The sequence below is a fragment of the Uranotaenia lowii genome, chromosome 1 (genome assembly GCF_029784155.1).
Source record: "Uranotaenia lowii strain MFRU-FL chromosome 1, ASM2978415v1, whole genome shotgun sequence".
Classification (NCBI taxonomy): Eukaryota; Metazoa; Arthropoda; class Insecta; order Diptera; family Culicidae; genus Uranotaenia; species Uranotaenia lowii.
Window position 1 is genome coordinate 14,545,726 of NC_073691.1, and position 13,396 is coordinate 14,559,121.

A 13,396-nucleotide genomic window follows, 5' to 3' on the forward strand; every position below is an offset into this window, starting at 1 on the left:
TGTCACCGGAACCTAGCGATCCCGCTTCGGGGTCTATCTGCTGCTCTTGATCTACTTCTGATTCTGAAGAAGTCTCGAAACCACTTTGACGTAGCTCGGCAACCGCATCCCGATACGGAGCCGGTAGCCTGGCCATTGATTGATATGTCAAGGGTCCGGTATAGTCTGCCTCCCTAATCTGGTAGTAGCGATTGTTGATTGCATCCGTAACGCGTTCGCTTATGATCGATTCGTCGAATTGGCCCGAACAAAGTGTCTGCAGACTCTCGAGCAAAGCGACGATGCACTCTACGCTTGAGTTCATCGAGTTGTCAACGGAGCTGCTACCGTGTTGGAAAGTCGTTGCACATTCCTCCATTGCATCGATTATGCTATAAGAAAAATCAAATTTATAAATCAATCCTGAGCAATACTCGAAGGTCACTTACAGTCTAAACAATGCCATATCGTCACTACAGCTCTGACCCTGAGATTTATCCGGGTACAAGATTACCGAAAGGTCAATCAGCCTCTCAGGGCTTTTGAAGATCTCCCGGACACATCGCAGTGGTTCTGCTCGATTTGTCGGGATCGGCAGCAACAACATCCGATGAAACAGGGCCTCCAACATCGGTCTAAGGGTACCCTGAGCCCCAGCTATCCTCAAAAGTTGAATACTGGTTAAGTAGATGCAACGAGCCTGTGGCCCGTCCAATCCTGGTCTGGTGAAGAATCCCCGATGTTCACTCTCAATCAAATGAATAGCATCCCTGTAAAAAAATCCAAAATAACTAGAGATTCAAACCCTTCAAAATCTAAAGTCTTACTTGTATGTAAATTTCTTATCTATGTTCACCCTCCCTGGTGATCCCAGGGTAGCTGCCAGTGTAGGACAAAACTTTTGCCACAGGAAAGCCGTAAAATGTGGGTTAGAGTGAACATCCGGTGGAAGCGCGGTCACCAGTGTCAATATACACTCCATCAGATACAGCGAACCCTGGGAATCAGTCCGCTTCGGACTTCCGGTGCTGGGTTCGATCAACCTACTACAAAGCCACTGCATCACCGGAATCACCTCGTTGTAGACGGCCGCAGCCATCCCTATATTGATGATCCCGGCTGGTCCCGTTCGTAAAATCTCCTCGGCCTCATCCTTCAAGAAAGTACAAAATGCCCTCAGACATTGACTGCCCGCAGCTAGGGAAGCTGCCTTAACAGCTCGGGACCCGTTCTCCCAACATTCGCCACATTTGGAGAGAACTTCGATCAGCAGCCGTCCGTTGAGGGTACAGGTTGGGGAACAGGCCATCGAGAGAAACAATCGAAGAACGTTTACGACGGTGTCCTCGTTTCCGACGGTTGAAATGCCGGATGTGGCTCGTAGCAGCTGAGCCGGCAACCAGAGGGAATCGTCTTCCGGCTCCAAGCCGAAGAAGAACCGTTCATCTCGGATGATTCTCTGTAAAAATAACGTATGACGTGTTCTATAATTTTTGACAATTTCGACATTTTTTACGATTTTGACAATTTTGGCAATTATGGCAATTTAGACAATTTAGACTATGTTGACAATTTTACTATATAGACAATTTTAAAAATTTTAATTAAATTTTTCTAACTGCAAAAAATTCCAAATACATTGCCAATTTTGAACTTCATTTATAGGCTTTCAGACGTAGAAAACAGATTTCAGAAATTTTAACTTTAGAAGAATTATTTATGAATGATTATGTGGAAAAATGTCATGTTGATCAAAGTTACCCCTGTGATCACAAAAATTCTGAAAATTCATAAAATCTCAACTTTCTGTCAGCAGTTTCCCATCGTGATTTTCATTTGACGGTCGGTCATCTGAAACTACCCGTGAATCTGCTGATCTGCTTCTTCTAAAGTATTTATTCTTCACAAAGCCCCCCTGCCGCCAACGAGTGTTCCGAAGCATTGTGTAGGGATCTGAACTCTCGGATGGTAATGCACTTCACTATGATCACTATAATTTACGTTTTATTTACCAACTCTTTAGCTTGCTACGGACGCAACCGGTCGTCAACACGCTAAGTTATATCTCCCCGTTCCTGGTCCTTGCGTAACATATCGCACGGGTGCATATTTAAATATCAAGAATCATGTCACTACACATTGCCTCACTTTATCATAAACCTTCCTCAGCCTATTTTAACCAACCGTGAAGTCTTGGCGGCCCTCAAAGCTGATGATCCGACAAAAGGACCCGACCCGGATGGTATTCCACCGTGTCTTATACTAGCGATTGAAGAAACACTCGCCAAACCGCTGCGCATTATATTCAATCGATCTCTAAATGATGGTTTCATTTCCTAGTATGCTGCTGACAAAACCCCAATCCATAAATCGAGAAATATTCATGGAGTGGAGAATTATAGACCCATTTCAATACTCTGTCGCTTGTCGATAGTTTTTGAAACACTACTATACGAAAGACTTTATAATGCTGCTAAACCAATTTTATCTGCATATCAACAAGGCTTCATGAAGAATAGATCTACGGTTTCAAATGTTATGAGCTATTCCGCTACACTATATACTGCTGTTAGCAAAAAGCAACAAGGCACTCTCTGGACCCACCGCCTGGACTCTGTCAGCAATCTCTATTACCGCCAGATTCGCCGTTCCACGTCGAAAAACATCACCAGTTGTGCGTACCAAAGCTTGACGGACTCTTCCGTCACCAGAAACGATCGGCTCCTCGATGACTCCTCGAACCCATGCTTTGCGTCGACTGCCTTCGACCACGTATACGAGAGATCCCCTTTCTTTAGAGGATTTGTTTCGTAGAACCACTTGGACCGTTGGTTGACTGTCGGCACGAACTCTCTAATCCACCGCTTCCATAACTCGTCGGACAGCTGCTGCGATCTCTTGTAAGCATCCCGAAGTGCTTCTGCTGGATGCGTAGGTTGAATGACTTCATGCGGCTCGTTGGGATCTAAACCTCGAAGGAAGACATTTGGATAAAGTGCACCCATCACTGAGTCCGTGGTTACAAGAGTAAGGGGCCGGCTGTTGATCATGTCCTCAGTTTCAGCAAGCGTAGTCAGCAGGATTTCGTCGTTCAATCGACGCCCGTCGTCCAAAGCGGTCATGACTTGCTTCACCGAGCGCACCATCCTTTCCCACGCCCTTCCCATGTGGGATGTTCCAGGTGGGATGAAGTGCCAACTCGTGATAGCAGTCGTAAATTCATCGACACAAACAGCATCAATTTCACGAACTCATTGGATTATCTCCTTACTCGCACCTCGAAAGTTCGTCCCGTTGTCCGAGAAGTATTCGGAGGCTGGACCTCGGCGACTGATGAAACGGCGGATCGCCATGATGCATGATTGTGCGGTAAGACTGTTGACAACTTCCAAATGCACCGCTCTAACAACCATGCATGTGAACACCGCAACCCAGCGTTTTTCTCTGCAGCGGCCGACGACGACTTCAACAGGACCCAGGTTGTCAATGCTCACGAAGTTAAATGGACGTTTAAAGGGAGTCAACCTTTGTACAGGAAGTGCAGCCATTCGAGGATTCTTCGGCAGACATTTACGAACCTTACACCACCCACAGTTCCTTTCGGTTTGTCTTATCAAATTGGTAAGACCTTACTTACTTACTTAATGATCCCGCGCCGATCTTCCGGTGCATAGGGCCGTGGTAAAAGACCTCCACCTGGTCCCAGTCAAGATTTTCGTCGTCAGTTCGGATTTCAGCGGCTAGACTTCGCCGCCACGAGTTTCTGGGCCTGCCTCTTCTTCGATGACCTTCTGGATTCCAATCTAGCGCCTCTCTGCAAATCTCGTTTTCATCTTTTCGCAGCGTGTGCCCAATCCATCTCCACTTACGTTCCCGAATCTCGATTTCTAGAGCCCTTTGATGACACCGGCGATGTAGTTCCTCATTCGAGATCCAGTTGCCAGGCCACCAAGCGCGGATGATATTCCGCAGGCCGCGGTTTACAAATACTTGCAGTTTTCGCGTCGTCACCGCATATGTGCACCAAGTTTCGCACCCGTACAGCAATACGGATTTGACGTTTGAGTTGAAGATTCGGATTTTTGTTCGTAGAGAGATCTGGCGTGACCGCCAGATGTTTCGGAGACTCGCAAACGCAAATCGGGCCTTTCTGATCCGGGTTTCGATGTCTTTCCTGGTACCACCATCAGGCGTTATCTGGCTACCAAGATACTGGAAGCACTCCACTTTCTCAACTTGTTGCCCAGCTACCATGAAACTGGAGGGATTTGCTGTGTTGATCTCCATCGACTTGGTCTTTCCGACATTGACTTTGAGACCTGCTGCCTTGGAACTTTCGGTGAGGTCGTCGAGTTTGCTCTGCATATCCGGTTGCGTTTGGGCGAGCAAAACAATATCGTCAGCCAGGTCAAGGTCGTTCAGATGCTCCATTGTTGAAGGATTCCACGGCAATCCTCGGTTCGGTGCACAGTTGATCGATCCAGTCAGAATCTCATCCATTACGATTAGAAAAAGTAGCGGTGACTTGGTAATTGGTAAGACCGCTAATCACAAAACGTTGCTTAATTTCGTTTTTCACCGTCTCTCGATATCCATGTCCAAACCTTTCATGGTATTGTTGGCCACGTCGATAAAGCAAACAGGAAGCGCAACGCCGTGAAATAGGTGTATTGCTTTGATTTCCGTTCTTGTTTTCGCAGCGGAAAGATTCGGTTGAGGCCATTCCGACGGCTGCTGGTACAGGAACTCCGGGCCACGAAACCATGAACCTTCGCTCGAAAGATCCGGAAGACGACCCCATTTGATGAGCAAATCTGCTACATTTAGCTTGGTCGGAACGTAGCGCCAGTCTGTCAGCTTGGAGAGACTCAGAATTTCTCCGATTCGGAAGCCGACGAACGGCTGATACCGACGTTGGCCGGATTGAATCCAGGAGAGAACGGTTCGAGAATCACTCCAGTAGAAGATTTGATGAATAGGAAAGGGAATGGTTGTTCTTAACGGTGTGACTGCGGTGCGCTCCCAAGACTGCTGCCTTCAGTTCAAGCCGTGGAATGGAAAGAAGTTTTATCGGTGCTACTTTCGATCGAGCCATCACCAACGAACATTTTACAGTATTTTCCACACAAATCCGTAGATATGCGACGCTTCCGTACACATTCTCCCCGACATCACTGAAGATATGTAGCTGTATTGGGCCAAATCGGTCAGAAGGTGTCGATCCAAAGTTACATCGTGGAATCCGAACACCCACGACCAGAGAAAACATTGCGACCCACTGTCGCCCCTTATCTAGACACTCTGCGTCGATTTGCTGGTCCCAGTCGCAACCCGCTCGCCACAGGTCTTGAATGAGCATCTTTCCTAACACCGTAAATGGAGCCAACAGGCCTATTGGATCGAACAGCGACATGACCGTGCTCAGGACTCCCCTTTTCTTCGGTGGTCCTGCCTCTGTAGCTGCTGCGTTTGTGGGTACCGCAAAGGAAAACACGTCGTTCTGTGTGTCCCACATGGTGCCGAGAACTCGTTCGTAATCCGTCACCTTGTCTTGGTTCAAATGGATTGAATCTCTGGAGCCACCACCCACTCCCAAACTTTGAAGAACAGCTGTAGAATTAGACGTCCAGTTGGTGATCTCGAATCCACCTTTCGAGTGGATCCAACGTACCTCTCTGGTTCGCTCGATGGCTTCCTCTTCGGTGTCGAAGCTGTCGTAGTAGTAATCGACATAATGGCGGTGAACGATAGCCTGTGCTGCTGCTGGATAACGAGTGGAAAACTGCTGGGCATTGCAGTTCTTGACGTATTGCGCCAAGCATGGAGAACTGACAGCGCCGAAAGTGGCCACGTCCATGACGAAAACGGTAGGATGATCGTCTTCCGGGAACCGGAAAAGAAACCTTGGCGCCTGCTTGCCTGCGTCTCTAATCCCGAGCTGATAGTACATCTCTTTGATGTCACCTCCCACTGCAACTCGTCGCTCTCGAAACTTGCTGATGACCGCCGGAAGTGATGCCAATAGATCGGGGCCTTTGAGCAGGTAAGAATTGAGAGAAACACCCTGCGATTTGGCCGCCGTATCCCACACCAAACGTACCTTATGTGGTTTCTTAGGATTCAGCACGACATTGAGAGGAAGATACCACACGGAAGAAGGATTGGTACTATTCAGCTCTTCTGCCGTGGCCTTATGACAGTAGCCTTTGGTCAGGTAGTATTCAATCTGCTGGTTCACGTTCTGTTTCATATGCGGCTCTCGTTGAAAACGTCTTTCCAGGCTCTTCAGTCGGTTCAGCGCCATCGGATAGTCATCTGGAAAAACAGGCTTCTGCTTCCAAAGAAGCCCCGTTTCGATGCGGTCTTCTACTCGGACAGTTGTCGATTCAAGCGTGTCACGGGCCCTCCGGATTTCCTCCGATTCTATGGGGTTGCCTTGTGCTACATGAAGCTCCTTCTGAGCGTACTGCTCCGCCATCAGATCGTGAAGCTGACGATTGTTCAAGCTTTGAACAAGATGATGGTTCAAATAGTGATGCTGCTGCTGCTCCAGTCTCGAATCAGGACCGTAGATTGTCCAACCCAGCGCTCCAGAGGGGCGAAAAGATGTAGGTTGTCGAGGTCTATAAGAACTCTGGGAACTTCCATTTTGGTACTCGACAAAGGAACTCCGTCTAAGTGGTGGTATTTTTCTACGATGCTTCTGTAACAGGTCCTATGTAGAGGCAGCTTCAATTCTCCGACAGTGTGTCCAGACGACATCATGAACTTTCTACGAGAATCCACGATAGATACCAGCAGGTAGATTTTCCTCGAACTATCTTCATTCCGCTTGACATTTCCTGTCCACACGATGACCGGGGGTTCCGAAGTTCCCTCGACGCCCAACGAATCTGCTAGAGAGCTCTCAACAAGTGTTGTTGAAACTCCCTCGTCCAGGAACGCCAAAGTTTGAACCGCCTTTCTTCCATGATGCAAAGTAATCGGTATCATTCGGAAGATTACTGACCGATCGACATTATGATGTGGGTTGCACTCCGCCACGGTAACGTTAACTGCTTCTTCGTTCCTGTGCAGCAATATTATACAATAGCTTAAGCGTGTCCAGTAAAAGTATGAATAATTTTGTAACCATTCCGTACTGTGCTGGTTTGGGAGAAAAATTGTCCAGATATTTAAAACAATTTGATATCAACGTCGCTTTTCAGCCATTAGACAAGGTCAAAAATATGATTTAAACAAAAACCTAGGACAAGATTCCGAAGATCAAAACATAAATGTTGTTTACGAAATAACTTATCGAGGATGTAGTAAATCATATGTAGGAGAAACGAGCCAGTTTAAAAAAAACGTTTGAAGCAACACGAGACAAATGTATCCACAAAACAAATAAGTTCAGGTTTAGCACAGCACTGTCTAGAAACTGGACACATTTTTGATTTTGAAAATACCAAAATATAGGAAAGAGTTACTGGATACAATGCTAGAATTACTGCCGAAACATTTTACATCAAATTGAGAGGTGACGATAATGTCGTTAATAGGCAGAGAGACTCGTTAAATTTTAAGACCGCTTACGACCCCATAATCGCAAAATTGACACAGACACTGGCAAACAAATGTAAACGCAAAACAAAACTGTTGATACTTACGGTTTTCGGAAGAATCAGCAGAGAAAACCTGCCGCTCCGTCGGCGAAACCAAAACAGTTTGTTTTGGTTCCGCATTAGAGTGCCCCAAATGACCCCACTTTTGAAAAAGTTATGCGCTGCATGCTAAAATTGATCCTAGGCCTAGTACAAGATTTCATGCCAAATTTGGGCCAGATCGGATCACGGGAAGGGGTCGCTCAACGAGCCTGAAGTTTGTATGGAATTTTGAGACATTTTGTTCGGGAGAAACATGAAAATCCAGTTGTTCATCAATAACTTTGGTTCCCGTTGGCCGATTTCTTTCAAAAACGGGTTTTCTTATAGCCTAAATTATGACAAATATTTCATCCTAAGACTACATATCGATAAGAGTTTAGATAAAAAAGTTATAAGGCTTCAAAAATGGGCTAACTTTTTTAAGGATGGTATTCATCACTGGTAATGAGTCGTGGCGGTCGAACAACATATTGACGCCTCATTAACAGTGATGAATACCACCGTAAAAAAAGTTGGCCCATTTTTGAAGCCTTATAACTTTTTTATCTTAACTCTTATCGATATGCAGTCTTAGGATGAAATATTTGTCATAATTTAGGCTATAAGAAAACTCGTTTTTAAAAGAAATCGGCCAACGGGAACCAAAGTTATTGATGAACAACTGGATTTTCATGTTTCTCCCGAACCGAAATGTCTTAAAATCCCATACAAACTTCAAGCTCGTTGAGCGACCCCTTCCCGTGATCCGATCTGGCCCAAATTTGGCATGAGATCTTGAACTAGGCCTAGGATCAATTTAAGCCTGCAGCGCACAACATTTAACAGGTTTTGAATTTCCCATACAACTTTGAGGCAGTCTATTCCGCATGCTTTGAGTCAATTCGCAATTGAAACAATAGCGGTGATGATTGATGATGACAGCTGATGGTGATAAACACGGTATAAATGTTTACATCATCACACTGTGAAGCCAAACAACTCAACTTAGGTTTGTGGTAACACAACAGTGTTGCCAGATATTCTGGGTAAGAATATCAAAGAAATCATTGAGAAATGAGTACTTTCCCGGTTAGGGAATATAAGAAGTGGAAAGTGACAATTAGCTATCGCTAATTAATATAGTTGTATTCTACTGACCTCACAGACGAAACATGAATAAAGATAACTCTATTCCACCACTGAAACCTGCGTTTTCAACAAAAAACAAACTGTTCAAAATCAAAATAGTTTAGACGATGGCCAGTCAATTGTAAGTTAAAATTAAAAATTTAGATTTAACGTTTAATGTTAAAAAGTAAAATATAATTTTAGTGTCCACTGAGGAGGAGCGAATGCCAAAGTAGCTCGAAACGTATGGACAACTGGTAAATCTGTTTTATTATTACTAAAACGCACCGAAAAACGTCGATAATTTCGAAGAACAAATAATCGCGGTGATAAATCCAAAACTAGGAATATAGTTCAATGAATAAATGTCAGTTTTAAACCAACATGGAAGGAAATTCTATTGAAGTAATGAAAAAAGCTTCCTTAAGCCGTTGTCAGGGCCTCTACCCTAATCGTACTTTGTAAGTTTTTGGTTCAACATAACCAAAATTTCGGAATTGACAGATGGTTCCAGGCGAGTTTCGGTAGTTTTTTTTTACCAAAAAAGGTCTGTAATATTTGACAGCTTCTATGCCATGGAAAAATTTACGAACGGATTACCGACTGTTAGGATTTCGGTAAAAAAATAGAAAGTTTAGCAATTTCCGTATACTGTGTATCATCGATAAAAATATTTAAAATGTCTTAGAGCAAGTCCACTCGTGTAGGGAAAAAGTGGTAGAAATTTTGACACTTGTAGAAGATTTTGAAATTTTACTATATAAAAATGATTTCAACAGTTTTGGGTGTATTTTTTCCTACAGCACTGTTTCCATTTCAGCCGCATGTGATAGAAGTAATGCTATTTTTGCATCACAGCATGCGAAAATAAAACACGTGTTGTAAATAAAAAAAACTTGTAAGCAGCAGATCTTGAAAATAAGGTAAAGTTTAAAAAAATTGCCAAAAGTGTCAAGTTTTCTATCCCTTTTTCCCATCACGAGTGAATTTGCTTTCATTAATCCAAAGTTTGCATCGACTCTTCTCGGTTTTCGAAATGTGGTATAGGAAGTTGCCCAGGAGGTAATAACATCATATCTCATTCCGACGTTCATGTTTTGTTATTGGTAAAGCCAAAGTCGTTCGTTTCAAGGAAGTAACATCTTCTCAATCAAATAAAGGTAAAGGTACATAGCACATTAAACTTACATGAAGCCCGTTGAGCCCGTAGGTGATAAACTTTGGCCGTTTGGTGTCCAACGCCATCTGCAGGGCGGTAAAGCAAACCGATCGCAGTTCGTACGAGGGATCCCGATGGATGCCATGCTGCCGCAGCAGTTTATCTGAAGAAATAGAGAGTGAGAGAAAAAAAACCGAAACCACCAAAATCAGAAAACGGGGGGAAGTTATTTATGATCACGATTGTTGTTGGAGCATTAATTCGCTGCGGAAGAAAAGGGGAGTACTTCTTCCTCTTCTTCGGCGATGAGTCACCACAACACCTACCGTGTGCGATTTGTGCGGCCTGTTTCAAGTTCTGCTGCTTGCTTCCGTTTGCCTCCTTCACGATGGTCAACAGCAGCTCTTCCATGGTCTGGCTTGGGGTTGCGTGTCTAAATTCTTGCCTTTCGAAATTTATCTCGCGGTGTGCTCCGTACTAAATTGGTTTTGTTATTGTTGTTGTTGATTTTATTTTCGGTATGATTTGTACTCTTCCAGGCATGAGTACACTTGTACTCAGCTCATATTGCGACTGTTTTTTTTTTCTCTGTGCTGAATGTTGGCCTCTGTGGAACGTCCTTATGGCTTGTCCTCGTCCTCGTCCTTCTCCTTCTAGAATGTTTGTTTGCAAAACTGCACCAAGATTTGCGGTCGTCTCGGGTTACAGCAATAAATAGAATCCTCAAACGGGGCTTTTATCGATTTTCCTGCCAGTGTGCAGTCGGAAAAAGGGGAAAAAACACCAAAACGAGTTAGCATCTTCTTCACCTTTGTCCTCTGCACGAAAACGCCTTAAAGTAGGCGTTTGCTTCTGTTTTCCATATGGAGATTAATATTAACTCATTCTAACCTAATTTTACACTATCTTGCCAGCAACACTTCACTGAAATATGCCCCGAGCCCATCAAAACTCAAACTGAGACGAGAAATTCCCCAATTTTAATGACTGCAGATGTTTTCCAATCCTTTTGGGTCCAATCACACAAAGGGCTGTGCCAGTAAATTCAATCACAAATTCTTTCCCACCCCAAATCGCACAAAACTCACATTATCCATCGCTAGAACAGCCTTCCAGTAACCGGAAATCAGCCAAAAATCAACCCCAAATCAAAGATTTTCCCATAAAAATCCTCGAACGCGATTCAACTGCACCTCTAAACACGACTTACTTTGACGCCATTTTTTCCACTTCTGCTGAATGTCTCGCTTCCGTAGGGAGCCTTCCATACCTATCCAGAGGTTGCCTACGTTAAGGCGCATGCTCCAAGAATCTGACAAACGGGAGGAAAATCGATACCCTTGATGGATTTTGGTGGTCGGTTTCGGATTTTTGGAGCATTCTTCCTTCGTTTCCACCTACATTCGCCTTCTATTAACTTCGCGTCCTACACGTGCTTCGATGGCTCGACAACAACCGGCTTTTGCGCCACCTTTCGTCGGTCAAAAAGGAGATTCAATCAAAACAAATCCTCCCTGCCTTCCGATGTGATGCGGTTTTGTCGTGGGTGGACACGTGCTTTGAAGGTAAAATGCAAGAATTAAAAAAACTGGCAGCCAAGCTGGCAGGGGTGGCGCCTCGTTTTTCGGTTTCGTGTTTTGCTTTCTGATTCGTTGCAGTTTTTTCCGAATGGGAAACCTGCTGTAATATTTTTGCCGGTTTGGGCGACAAGCTTGAGTTTTTATGGGGGATAATGTTTAAAATTGTCTGAAAGATCAAATTACAAAAACAATTTGAGGATTTGTCACGTTCCAGTTTTAACAGCTATAAAAGAAAAACAGCGTTTTTTCGAGATTCTGAGCATTAAAACAACTTTAAAATGCGATTTCTGGCCTTTAGAAGCGTTTTTCGGGCATTCTGAGCTTAATTTGGGATCACAACTTGAAAATGCGATTTCTGGCCTTTAGAAGCCGTTTTTCGGGATTCTGAGCTTAATTTGGGATCACAACTTTAAAATGCGATTTCTGGCCTTTAGAAGCCGTTTTTCGGGATTCTGAGCTTAATTTGGGATCACAACTTAAATGCGATTTCTGGCCTTTAGAAGCCGTTTTTCGGGATTTTGAGCTTAATTTGGGATAACAACTTTAAAATGCGATTTCTGGCCTTTAGAAGCGTTTTTTCAGGATTCTGAGCTTAATTTGGGATCACAACTTTAAAATGCGATTTCTGGCCTTTAGAAGCGTTTTTTCAGGATTCTGAGCTTAATTTGGGATCACAACTTTAAAATGCGATTTCTGGCCTTTAGAAGCCGTTTTTCGGGATTCTGAGCTTAATTTGGGATCACAACTTTAAAATGCGATTTTTGGCCTTTAGAAGCCGTTTTTCGGGATTCTGAGCTTAATTTGGGATCACAACTTTAAAATGCGATTTCTGGCCTTTAGAAGCGTTTTTTCAGGATTCTGAGCTTAATTTGGGATCACAACTTTAAAATGCGATTTCTGGCCTTTAGAAGCGTTTTTTCGGGATTCTGAGCTTAATTTGGGATCACAACTTTAAAATGCGATTTCTGGCCTTTAGAAGCCGTTTTTCGGGATTCTGAGCTTAATTTGGGATCACAACTTTAAAATGCGATTTTTGGCCTTTAGAAGCCGTTTTTCGGGATTCTGAGCTTAATTTGGGATCACAACTTTAAAATGCGATTTCTGGCCTTTAGAAGCCGTTTTTCGGGATTCTGAGCTTAATTTGGGATCACAACTTTAAAATGCGATTTCTGGCCTTTAGAAGCGTTTTTTCGGGATTCTGAGCTTAATTTGGGATCACAACTTTAAAATGCGATATCTGGCCTTTAGAAGCCGTTTTTCGGGATTCTGAGCTTAATTTGGGATCACAACTTGAAAATGCGATTTCTGGCCTTTAGAAGCGTTTTTTCGGGATTCTGAGCTTAGTTTGGGATCACAACTTTAAAATGCGATTTCTGGCCTTTAGAAGCCGTTTTTCGGGATTCTGAGCTTAATTTGGGATCACAACTTTAAAATGCGATTTCTGGCCTTTAGAAACGTTTTTTCGGGATTCTGAGCTTAATTTGGGATCACAACTTTAAAATGCGATTTCTGGCCTTTAGAAGCGTTTTTTCGGGATTCTGAGCTTAATTTAGGATCACAACTTTAAAATGCGATTTCTGGCCTTTAGAAGCGTTTTTTCGGGATTCTGAGCTTAATTTGGGATCACAACTTTAAAATGCGATTTCTGGCCTTTAGAAGCCGTTTTTCGGGATTCTGAGCTTAATTTGGGATCACAACTTTAAAATGCGATTTCTGGCCTTTAGAAGCGTTTTTTCAGGATTCTGAGCTTAATTTGGGATCACAACTTTAAAATGCGATTTCTGGCCTTTAGAAGCCGTTTTTCGGGATTCTGAGCTTAATTTGGGATCACAACTTTAAAATGCGATTTTTGGCCTTTAGAAGCCGTTTTTCGGGATTCTGAGCTTAATTTGGGATCACAACTTTAAAATGCGATTTCTGGC

General features: G+C 43.7%; 1 protein-coding gene across 1 annotated transcript in view; it reads right to left on the reverse strand.

The window, feature by feature from the left end:
- Positions 1-11,135, reverse strand: part of LOC129757899 (brefeldin A-inhibited guanine nucleotide-exchange protein 3-like) — a 27,949-nt gene extending 16,814 nt beyond the window's left edge. Inside the window, exons 1-6 of the mRNA XM_055755286.1 lie at positions 10,983-11,135; positions 10,221-10,642; positions 9,924-10,057; positions 807-1,438; positions 429-749; positions 7-371 (exon numbers count right to left, since the gene is read on the reverse strand). Coding sequence (XP_055611261.1) covers positions 7-371; positions 429-749; positions 807-1,438; positions 9,924-10,057; positions 10,221-10,305 — 1,537 coding nt within the window. The 5' untranslated portion in view covers positions 10,306-10,642; positions 10,983-11,135. The remainder of the gene's footprint in view (positions 1-6; positions 372-428; positions 750-806; positions 1,439-9,923; positions 10,058-10,220; positions 10,643-10,982) is intronic.
- Between the last annotated feature and the right edge of the window lie 2,261 nt (positions 11,136-13,396).